This window comes from Quercus robur, chromosome 7, assembly GCF_932294415.1.
Source record: "Quercus robur chromosome 7, dhQueRobu3.1, whole genome shotgun sequence".
Taxonomy (NCBI): domain Eukaryota; kingdom Viridiplantae; phylum Streptophyta; class Magnoliopsida; order Fagales; family Fagaceae; genus Quercus; species Quercus robur.
Window position 1 is genome coordinate 7,758,212 of NC_065540.1, and position 12,411 is coordinate 7,770,622.

Here is a 12,411-nt window from a genome sequence, read left to right on the forward strand (position 1 = left end):
TAAATATTGAAGTATATATTATGAGTTTATAGGACAAATTACAACTTACCTACTTGTAGTTTGACTGAAATTTAAGTTGCCTATCCGTGATTTGAAATTTAACACTTTACCCACCTGAGGTTTAACCGAAATTTAAATTGTGTACATGTGATTTGAAATGCAATGATGAAAGTGTTCCACTGGGCTCTTTTTGATCTTATTTGATCATGTATTTTTATGCTTTTTGTGTTTTTTAAGGAGAGAGGCATAAAAGTTAAACAAAATTACATATTTAGCCATATTTTTATCAAAGGTGGGTTATAGAACTCTAATGGAGCCAACCTTAGATGGGTAGAGTGTCAAATTTCGAACCACGGGTAGACAATTTAAATTTCGATCAAACAACAAGTGGGTGTATTGTAATTTGCCCAAGTTTATAAGTTATTACAAATTTAAAGATTTTAAGGTTTAAAACCCTTGACGACCAAATCCTTGACCCTATTTAAACTATCCAAACAAAATATTTAGATTTTAATCACCCAAATCCAAATTCATGTAACCAAATCTTGCCATTTGAACATATCAATAAAATTTTCCATTAAAACAATTGTGTCAGTATAAATATAAATGTAGATACATTTTACACAATTATATATAGACAATGTGAGGAAAAAAATTTGCTAAATAACACAATTTTAGAAAAATTTTAAGATAATAAAACCCAAATAAAGTTATTTAGTTATATAATACATTCTTGGAACTCAAGACAAACTCGAATTTTAGCCCAAAACTTGAGTTCCAAAAAAATATGCTACATAATTAAATTAAATAATTTCGTTTGAGTGCTATTTTCCTAAAAGTTGACTAAGGGTGTGTTTGTATTCGCGTTTGCTGCGTTGCGTTTCACTTTTTACGTTTTCTCCTTTTTTTTTTTTTTTTTTTTTTTGGTTCACGCGTTTTCCCCCTCACAAGCGGCTACTGTTCATGTACTGTACATGAACAGTAGCCGCAACATTTGACCAGTTTTACGTGAACAGTGCATTCGTGCACTGTTTATGGACCCACAAATTTCATTTTTTATCAATTTTTTCATTAAAAATGGGTCCCACGATACTATTCACACATTTAAAAATTATTTTGTTACAGTGTTTTCAATTTTCAGTTTCAACAAAATAAGTTCTATCCAAACACACACTAAGTAACGTGCTATTTGGCAAATTTTGCCAATGTGAGGTATATAAGAGGATTTCTATTTAAAAAAAAAAAAAAAAAAAAAAACAAAAAGATCTTACTTACCATACGCGCCAACAAAACCCCCCCGGCCCCTCCAAACAAACCTGGCTCCTCGGCACACAATTAAATACGCAAAACCAAAAATCAAAAGATTCAAAACTCAAGACGCCTCTCTCTCTCTCTCTGACCATTCGATTTCTCAGTTTAGAAACCATGGACACCTCCACGCTCCGTCTCACCCCATGCCATTCCTCTCTCCTCCGCCCCAAACACTTCGACTTGGCCCCGCCAACCTTCACCGGGACCCACACTACCGCCACCGCCTCCAAAAACAAAAACCGTTTGACAATCGCCGCCACTCTGTCAAAACCGACGGCTGAGATCTCCTCAACCGCTGTGACTTCCCGAGAAAATCCGTTACAGGTGTCCACGTCAGCTCCTCCTCCGCCGCCTCGAATGAAAGTCTCGCCCGAGTCGCTGCAATACCTTCCGGGTTTCCTCGGAGCCGTACCGGAGCGCACTGTTACAGACGGCAGCGGTGAAGACATTCTCGAAGCAATGGGTTACCTCACCAACATACTTTCATCTAAGGTCTATGACGTGGCAATCGAATCGCCATTGCAGTTCGCTACCAAGCTCTCTGAGCGTCTTGGCGTCAAGGTTTGGCTCAAGAGAGAAGATTTACAGCCTGTAAGTATTTTTCGTTTCCCTTCATTTTTGAAAACTTTTGCTAAATTTCCTTGTTATTATTCGGAATGTCTGTAATGCTAATTTAAATTTTGAGTCTGTTTCTCAATAATTTTTTAATTTGTTTATCTGTTTTCACTGAGTTTTGAGTCTTTATGAATTTTAATTTCGCTTCAGAAAATATTTATTTTAATGTATATAATATTTGATGAACTGAGTTTGATGTGGAAATATATTGATTATATTTCTAGATACAAGGAATACAATGAAAATAAGCTCATCCAAACAATAAATAATTTAAATATGTTTTCATTTATTCTATTTCTATTTTAGCACACTGTTTTTTTCAGTGGAAAATATTCTCTAGAAGATTGGTTCGTTTAATGTTTGATTGTGACCATGAAAATGATTGGCTTTGCATGGGAAATCATTAGAATTTCTTGTAATTCCAAAAAAATTATATCAAATACAGACTTTACATAGAAAAACATTTTCTACTTTTTGGGCCAAAGCTTCAAATGGGGAAAACAGATCCCAAATTTGGAATGTATGCAAAAATTTCAGGTGGGAAGCGATTTGTTTTGGAAAATCGTTTTTTGCTATTACAAAAGAGGAAAACGTTTTCAGCTTTATAAGGCTTGTTTTTGTTGACTACATAAAGCATTTTTTAGTTAACAAACAGCAAAAAAATATGGAAAATATTTTCCAGATAATTTATTATGCTGAAACAAACCGAGCCTAAATTCAAGTAGGTTTTCACTAGAATTTACTGGACTGTTGTGTATGACTTCTATTCTCTAAGTGATTTATATGATACATTCATTCCTTTCCTCTTCCCTAGCAGAAGTTTTATTGTCTATATGGTTGAATGCAGTTGCTACTTGTTATTTTTTTAAAACTTTTATCTTTTTTTTTTTTTGGTGGTTTATTTGTGTAAAAATAGTAAATTCAGGTTAATTGAATACTCATGGTTTCGTTGCTGTGGTTTGCAGGTTTTCTCGTTCAAGCTGCGTGGAGCTTATAATATGATGGCAAAACTTAAAAAAGAACAGTTGGATAGAGGGGTCATTTGCTCATCCGCTGGAAATCATGCACAAGGTGTTGCATTAGCTGCCAAGAAACTTGGCTGCGATGCCGTGATTGCTATGCCTATTACTACACCAGAGATCAAGGTACATTTTGTACAATGTCAAATTTATGGTTGTATTGAGAAATATGACTTCTTAATTGAACCATGGATTTCTTCATTTTGCAGTGGCAATCTGTTAAGAAGCTGGGCGCCACAGTTGTTCTTGTGGGGGATGCCTATGATGAGGCACAAGCATATGCCAAAAAAAGGGCCATTGAGGAAGGCCGTACCTTCATACCTCCTTTTGATCACCCGGATGTCATCATGGGGCAGGGAACTGTTGGGATGGAAATTATGCGTCAAATGAAAGGCCCGTTGAAAGCAATATTTGTGCCTGTGGGTGGTGGCGGGCTTATAGCCGGTATTGCTGCTTATGTAAAGAGGGTTGCTCCAGAGGTATGTTGATTTTGATTATTTATTTTTAATTCATGTAGTTTTGGGTTTAAATTTGTTTGATATGTTTTCAAGATTTCCTAATGATTTTCTAAGCAATTAATATTTAGGGTGAAATTTTGGCATAGTTCCTTAAGTGCAATGCATTAGGTTCTCCAATTAAATTCAAACACATGGTTGCATTGACTAATAAATTACAAACAATGTTATCTCTCCAAGGTGTGTTTGAATTTAATTGGGGAATTTACTTCTCAAAATTTAATCGGGGAATCTAATATTCTAATGTACTGATATCTGAGTTTTTACCCTTTATGTTACTGTGTTATGCCTGGAAGCATCATTTAGATCTTGTAAAGTGCTTAAGGCAAGACACCATCTGCATGCATCTTATAATCAGAAGTAGACTGGGCTGTGTATAAAAAGCCTTAAAGGCTATGCTGTTACAAGTTTCTGTACTTGATGTGAATACATCTAAAGCTTGTTGGACATCTTTGTACTTTATGTTGAGTCCAACCTGATCTGTATTTTTCTTTAGATAAATATGCCCAAACTGATCTGCATGACATATAGTAATCTGAAAGAGTAATGTGATTTGGCCCTACATGCTTTTTATATCTTACTCCATGAATTTAATGGTCGAGGGAACCTATGTGATCACATCAATTGAAAATTGAAATTAATTAAGGTTAATTATTTTCCACTATATAAATCTTTTCATAGTTTTGTCTTATCATCAAAAGTGATGACCCCTTTGCCTAAGTTGGGGGAGTTGGAAGCAATCTGACTATTGCAACTGTTCTAGCCCTATCCTTTTTTAACCAATATCAAACTTTTCTCCAATGATACCACGCATGCCTTCTTCAGTTCTTACCTCCTGTAAGGACTTAACCTTCTTTTAGTTATTGTTCATAATGTAACACAAAATTTGTCAATGAGCTCTAGCTCAAATGGCACTTTCTCATCCCTCAATAATGGGATGGGTGGGTTTTTTTTTTTTTTTGGTGGAGGGGGGGGGGGGGGGGGGAATACGTCTTAGGTTCAATACCTATGGGTGCTTGTGTAACTTAACCCATACGAAAAAAAATCTTAACAGATATAATTTCTTGGTTCTTCCCTTTTTGATTGATTTTGTGTGTGGTTGACTTGTTTCTTATGACATGACTAATTCATAATGGACGCTTTTTTTGGTATATTTTATTCAGGTAAAGATTATTGGGGTGGAGCCTTCTGATGCAAATGCAATGGCACTGTCCTTACATCATGGTCAAAGAGTGATATTGGACAAGGTTGGAGGTTTTGCAGATGGTGTAGCTGTTAAAGAGGTTGGTGAAGAAACTTTCCGCTTATGTAAGGAATTGGTAGATGGTGTAGTACTTGTAAGCCGTGATGCTATCTGTGCCTCAATAAAGGTGAGATTACTATCTTGTTTTAAAGTTTGTTTGCAAGCTTCTCTGTTTTAATAATGATTATGCATTGATGGTTGTTACTGCATGAGGCAGTGTGGTAAACAGTGTTGAAAGTTGAAATTCTGTCTGATTCAACTGTATTTCAATGGAGAGCTTAAATCTTTAAAATGGTATATGATAGTTGCAATATTATTATATTCATGTTGCAGGACATGTTTGAGGAGAAAAGGAGCATTTTAGAACCGGCAGGTGCTCTTTCTCTTGCTGGAGCTGAAGCATACTGCAAGTATTATGGTCTTGAGGGGGATAATGTTGTAGCAATAACTAGTGGAGCAAACATGAATTTCGATAATCTGAGGGTGGTGACTGAACTGGCTAATGTTGGTAGGCAACAAGAAGCTGTGCTTACAACTGTTATGCCAGAGGAGCCTGGAAGCTTCAAAAGATTTTGTGAACTGGTATGTCAATGATGCTTTGATGAACTTTTCTTACAGAACAGCTTTCTTTTCCAATGTATGTAATGAACATATGAATTGGCAGGTAGGACCACTGAATATCACTGAATTCAAATATAGGTGTAACTCTGACAAAGAAGCTATTGTTCTGTACAGGTAAACCCCTTGTCAATTTGTATTAATTACAAACAAATGCTAAATCTTTCTGTTGACATTTATTTCAATGAAAACAAACTTTTACTGGTATCCATCTTTTGGAATTTGGGAACATTTTCTTCTGTATGGTTTAAATGTCATCACCAATTTACAAAGGATTTTTTAGGGTATATGTGAGAGATGATTTGGTTATTAGAAATAACGTGGGAAGCAAAAAAAAAAATCTGATTTTTATTTTCGATATTGTGTGCAGTGTTGGCGTTCACAAGGTTTCTGAACTTGAAGAATTTCAAGCGCGGATGGAATCTTCTCAACTTAAGACTTTCAATCTTACAAAAAGTGACTTGGTTAAAGATCACCTACGATATTTGGTAAATATTCTCTGGATGAATTTTAATTTTTTTCTTATGATTTGATTTCTCTATTTTATTTTATACATTAGACATGGCTTCCCAAAAAAGCCTTGGAAGCTTAGTTATATTGACTGGTCTTCTTTACAAGGAGAACCAAGGTTCATATCTCACAATTGTATTATCAAAAAAGAAACATTATGCATGGGTTCTTATGGTGTTAAAAATGAAAGTTCAAATAGCATATAAAACACCAATGAACGATTAGACCTCCAAATATAAAATTATCAACACAAGCTTATAATCAAACAATATATGCGCGGAATATGAAATATAAACCACATCCAAATTGGTAACACACTCTAAACCATAATTAATAACCAACACAGCAGCAGTTATAAGGTAAAGAGAAAGGAAAGAGAGATGCAAACATAAAGATAACACGGCGATGTGTTATCGAAGAGGAAACCGAAGTACTCGGCGAAAAACCTTTCTACTGCCCTCTAAGCGGTCAATAATCCACTAGAGAATGAAGTTGGGATACATGAATAGCAGAAGACTCTCCAAGCCTAATCTACCCAGTGCACCTAAGCCCTCCAAGCTTCTTGCTTTAATAGGGTTACGCCGAACCTTGTTTTCTCTAGCTTGTTGGATCCCGCAATAAGCTCATTGCATCAACCAAATGAATTGGTCCTCTCTAAACTGCTTCCCAAGTACCAAAACACCTCCTCATTGATATGGGTATGGTGAGATAAGGATTTGGCAAATGTACCTTTCAAGGATATGTCAATGGAGAGGGTGAGAGTAGAGGAATTTGGAGAATCAAGTGATAAAGATTGTGGATGAGTCAATTTTGTTTTTTTCTAGGGTTTCTTTTCAAAATTCTCTTTGGAAGCTCTTCACATTTCGTGGGTATAAGGGTATTTATAGTAGAGTGTAAGGAATGCGAAAAGTTAGTTTTCATCCAAACAGGGCATTTTAACAACTCAACCTCGCGATTGGAATGAGTCGTGAGTTTGAGTCGCGAGCTAGCTGCCTGGCTAGACTGGAATTTGTCCTGTAGTGCTCCAGTTGTTGTGACCCTTCAGCTCTCTTGCATGTTTCACACGTGTGCCACTTTGGCGACTTGTCAGTCGCGAGATCCAGTCTCGAGACTCCTTTGAGTGCACACATCTTGAGTTTTCTTCACATTCTCTCACACACTACCCTTACATAAATCCTACCTATATACAGGGTATCTAATTGCTAAATTACAAGCAAATTTGTCATGGAATAAAGCCAACACATGATTGAACAAATTCAACCTTACAAAAAATATTGATGCTGTAATGAAGACATCTTATATAGACCAAAAGAAATGATTTTTTTACTGGAGCCTCATAAAATGTTGCATTAGATGGGTTCTAATTATGAAGATACCAACTCTCCAGGCTAGTTCCCTTTTAGTCTGTCTTTCTTTCCTTCGTTACACAATGTATTCCCATTTATGATTTTCTACTTTTTGTTTGTATCTCTTTTTGAGTTACTTGTATTTGTTTCAAGCACTGAGTGTTCACCATCGTGAATATGATGTTTTTATTATGCAGTAAAACTTTGATTACTTATTAAAAAAAAAAAAAAAAAAAGAAAGCTCCACATTTTGATCTCCTTTCTCTCAACTTCCTGAAGAGAGAGAGAGAGAGAGAGAGAGAGAGTAAAACCTTGGGAGTCTGTTTATGTTTGAAAAGTTCTAATTTCTACTTGTCTGAAATGGTGGAAATATGTTAACTAAGGTTTTGGCTAATGATGTTTGGACCAAGTGGAATCTCCTCTTCCTAAAAGTAAGGGGTGAAGGCTAAGGTCATGCTGAGTTGTGTTTGCCATTTTTTTGGGAAAAAAGAAAGAAAGAAAGAAAGAAGAATAAATTAACAGACAATCAAGAACCTTATTGTCATGACCCAAACCCATAAATAGGATTTAGATACTCAACTTGTCAAAGTACTAAAATTCAAATAGTGGAACAGACCTTAACTGAATATCCACAAATAAAAAATCAAACCATCAAACTCTCTAATATAATCCATCAAACTGAACTTTAACAATAAAGTCTACTAATACAATTTCAAATAGTATCACGAATACTAAGCTCCCTATCCTAAGAAAACATAATAGCATAGTCAAATAACTAACTTAGCTCCCAATGAAGTCTTCGATCTATGGCTTCAATGATCATCCATCAAAAGAGATTCCATTGCTCTAATATGAAAGGGGTGGAGAAGGGGGGTGAGCTAGAAGCTCAATAGGAGACCACACCACATGATGCTCTCAAGCAAAAATACGTATAATATTGAGCAATATATTTAAACCTTTAAATATATGTCAATAGTATGATAACAGATCAGTATAAACATTAAAGCATATTTCCAATATATCACTATTTTGCATATTTCCAATACTTATAGAAAAGAACTTTTACATAAAAAGGTTTACTATTTTGCAAAGCTTCTTTGAAACACGCACACACACACACACACACACACACACACACACACAAACACAAACACACACAATACAATATCTTGAGAGGAATCATGTTCCGAAGTCTACTTACCTCGAATCACCAAAACATGTTTGGCCTCAACTATCCAGAGCAATGTCATTAGAACCTAATACAGAATTAGATAACTTATTAAGTGCATATCCTTGTTACATATTCATCCACTAATTGAAAATCCTCTTAATAGATAAGCCAGCCACCATGATAATCCTTGCATTAGCTATATAAAGCTTCTGTATGATTTTGTATCAAACCTAACATAATTATAAATATAAACCATTTGTACTTTTCCGTAATATTCAATCAGGCCTTCCCTTACTACATGCTAAACATTCATATTGAAACTCATAAGTTGTGATGATAGGCAAAAATAGTAGAACTAGCAAATTCAATTTATCATTTGATTTAACATTTTGGACGTGAACCTATTATGATCTGCTCCTATCAATCATCCACCCTAGTAAAGTATCAAATCCATCAATATTAACACATGTTAGATTGAATCAACTTCAACAAATAAAGGAACACCTCTGTGGTCTCGCCCTCTTGAAGCTTAGCACTTAAGAAATTGCAAAACACAGTTGTCACACTCAGGAAAAATAAGAAGATTTCCTTCTACGTGGTTGACTTAATAAGACCTAGCAAATATATATAACGGCAATGACTAACTAGGGTTTAAACACAATTACTAGGGGTGAGGTCTTGGCATCTTTATTGGAGAAAATACCAAACCCCTCTTCAGTGGAAACTGTGGAACTTCTAGCTGCTAGGCGAGCAGTAATGTTTGTACAAGAAGTTGGCCTTGGCAATTCCATCTTCGGAGGAGGCTTTAAAACTGTCATCAACTCTCTTTGGAATGGTGATATATTACAATCAACTGTAGTCAAAGACGCTTTGTCCTTTGTAAACTCCTAAGGAGTTTGGTCATTCTCTCATACTTATAGGCACGGCAATTATGTAGAACATACCTTAGCTAGGAGAGCCAGGTTTTCTTTTCTGCTTTTAGCCTGGATGGAGTCTGTTCCTCTTGACATTTTTATTGTTTTGTTAGCTGATTTACCGGCTCTTGAATAAAATTTTGTTGAACGTTTCCATAAATTAAAAAAAAAAGGGTTTAAGTACAAATACTAAAATAAACTTAGTTAAGAATCTCTAGTGTCTAATTTGCCCCTCTAAAATAACACTCCAATTCGGCCCATGAAGATAAATCTCACACCAATCGGAACTCCATAAAAAATCAGCCAAGTAGTTACATATACCAACTACATTACTACACTAATCTAATAAAACATGTGTGAATTCAATCAGACTTGCAGGAGCTTAAAACAAAACGTGAGATTGTCCTCAACAATTATTTTATAATTTAATTTGTTCTACCATCAAATAATTATTAATAATATAACGAAATGCTATGCTTTGAACTGGGTATTACACTCATTATCTCTACTTACGAAGAGTCTGTAATGGGTCACTCTCTCCTATGAGTATGTGCTTGAAGTGGTGGATTATGGCACTAAGTTCACTTCATTATGAATCTCTTTCAGATGGGAGGCAGATCAACTGTTCAAAATGAGATTCTTTGTCGGTTTATCTTCCCAGAGAGGCCTGGTGCTCTGATGAAGTTCTTGGATGCTTTTAGTCCTCGTTGGAATATAAGTTTGTTCCATTACCGTGGGCAGGTTGGTATCAAAAACTTTCTGTTCATTTTCAATATTCTAATATGGAGGATTACACCTAGGATTGTTTTTTAATTGATCGAACCTGATATCTATCCTTTTTTCCTCCAAAAAAACAGGGTGAAACTGGTGCGAATGTATTGGTTGGCGTGCAGATTGCAAGTAGTGAGATGGAAGAATTTCATGATCGTGCCAACAATCTTGCATACGATTATGTGGTGGTAACCAATGACAATAACTTCCAGCTTTTGATGCATTGATTAAAACCATCCTGCGATTTTAGCTCAACTGTTCAATCAGAGTGGGATTGATGCCAGACTTCTAAAGATTGCCAGGGAGGGACAGAAGACCTCCAAACCTGGTTCTAGTGATGGAGAAGAGAGAGCATGTTTCTGTGTAATGTTTTACCCTTGCCCCTTTTATTTTCATTTTTGTAATTTATTGATTAGTGTAGTATGTGTTTCAAATGAAAAATGCTGGGGTTCTCCAGCTATTCACTTTGATGTTTAACTAGCTTTTCTATCTTTAATGTATGGGACTATGGAAAAGATGAGCTTTGCTCTTCTGATTCAATTGAAAACCTGAGATGGATGTGCTAGTGGTGAATGTCCTTGGATTACTTGGCAACTAATTCAGTAATTAGACAGTTGGGGTTAGTTATCCGTAAGTTTTACTGGTCAGAAGTGAGTCAAAGGGCTTTTCTTTAGAAATGTTTACAAAGTTAATATTGAAACGAATGAACTAGTGAGCTTCTGTCTGTTCAACTTAGTCCTGTAATACTAATAACTATAAAAAAAGTGTTGGTGTCACAAAGAGAGGAGAAAGAAAGATACCTCTTCATTGTTGCTTAAATCAAGGTTGAATGATTGTTAATTGCAAAATTATATTTGTTATCGGGAAATGTTAAAAGGATATTAGTATATAATTCCTGTAATAATTATATATGTTACAGTTTACTGTTATTATTTACATCATGTTGCTGAGTATTCATACAGTTCTGTTCTCATTTATGTTATGTTATTTGGATCTGCTAAGAAGCCATGTCATTCAGGATGCTGGGTTCTGACAAACTGTAGAGCCCTAGAAAAAAGCACGTTGGGATTCATCATTGAAAGTTACACAACTTAAGAATGGTGTTAAAAATGTTTCTATATGTTGGGAAGTGGGAACCCATGCATGATGAAAGTTACATTCTGGGTATGGCGAGGTCAAATTTCAAAAGTTGAAGTGGAAACTGGAAATGCAATAAAGTGCACATGGAGCTGTTGGTAAAACCAAAAGAAATTGTTCATTACTATTACCCTGTGAATCTTTTTGTTCATTGTGCTCGTGAAAAGAGCATAACCAAAAAGATTTACATGCTTTTTGCAAATTAAAAATGCAGAAAAAACAATAAAAAAGGCGACATTGTCTTATGATATGGATGTTATAGGCTCCTAATACTTTTTTGGCTTAGAAAAAAAGAAAAAGAAAAAAAAATTCGTAGATGTGTTTATTATTTCGTTTTATTTAAACCTTATTATGCAGGCATGGGACCACTTGAGTACTAGATGGGGCATACCACTACTCGACCCACGACTTTGAACTCACAAGACGACGCTCATGAGAATTTCTTACCATCAAACCACCTTCTCAGGTGGTGGCTCAAATTCTATGTTAAGAGATAGAAGGACTGAGGAGTACATCATAATTTAAAGCTCAACTAATGAAACTGAAAATAAAGAAGTGTCACTCGCACGAATTAATCAAAGCTTACCTTAGTAGGGTGACATAATGCCTAGTGTTCCCATGTCTGCATTAGCTAAACATTTCTAGAATGAAAGAAAGATCCCAAAGCCCCAACCAAGTGTGAGGTGGAATGGAAAGGGACAAGTAACCCCTTTCAATCCAATTAGGCAAAGATGCTGAGTAAAGAAAGAGATGGGTAAGTTGGTCCGACTTTGTAAGCCGTGAGCCTTGGAAGTAGGGATAGGGCTAGAAAGGGCACCTAAAGATAGGCCTATTTACTACACTTTCAGTCGGTTCTTCATTTAAGGTTGTTCATTGCTATATGGTACGTTTGATAAAGAGGTTGGTTTGTCATAAATGATTCTTGCCTGCTATTTAGTAAATTTCATAAAGAGAATTTGACAATGTCACATAACAAACATGCCAGTTGGCCACACGTAAATACATCCACAAAAAGGTCGTCTTTGAACATATTGAGATTGTTAATGCTGCTTTGTACAGTTCATAGAAAGATAAACAATAATGCCTCGTATTTTTTTGAGAAAGGAAATAAGGTTTTGGGAACAGTTTCTACAAGGCACTTCATTATTGAGGGTACTGTGCATAACGTGAGATGCGACCGAAAGCAATAAGTCCCTTTTTCTTAAACTCTCTATAGTGTCTAAGTCCTTGATCACCTCCTA

At 35.6% G+C, this 12,411-nt stretch overlaps 1 protein-coding gene across 1 annotated transcript; it reads left to right on the top strand.

Annotated features, from left to right (window-relative positions):
* Nucleotides 1–1,347: 1,347 nt before the first annotated feature.
* LOC126692016 (threonine dehydratase biosynthetic, chloroplastic) lies at nt 1,348–10,598 on the top strand. Its single transcript, XM_050387414.1, has 9 exons — nt 1,348–1,902; nt 2,892–3,071; nt 3,155–3,424; nt 4,624–4,830; nt 5,037–5,285; nt 5,368–5,438; nt 5,692–5,809; nt 9,869–10,003; nt 10,120–10,598. Exons 1-9 carry the CDS (start codon nt 1,426–1,428, stop codon nt 10,258–10,260), a joined length of 1,848 nt encoding a protein of 615 aa, XP_050243371.1. The 5' UTR covers nt 1,348–1,425; the 3' UTR covers nt 10,261–10,598.
* Nucleotides 10,599–12,411: the final 1,813 nt, after the last annotated feature.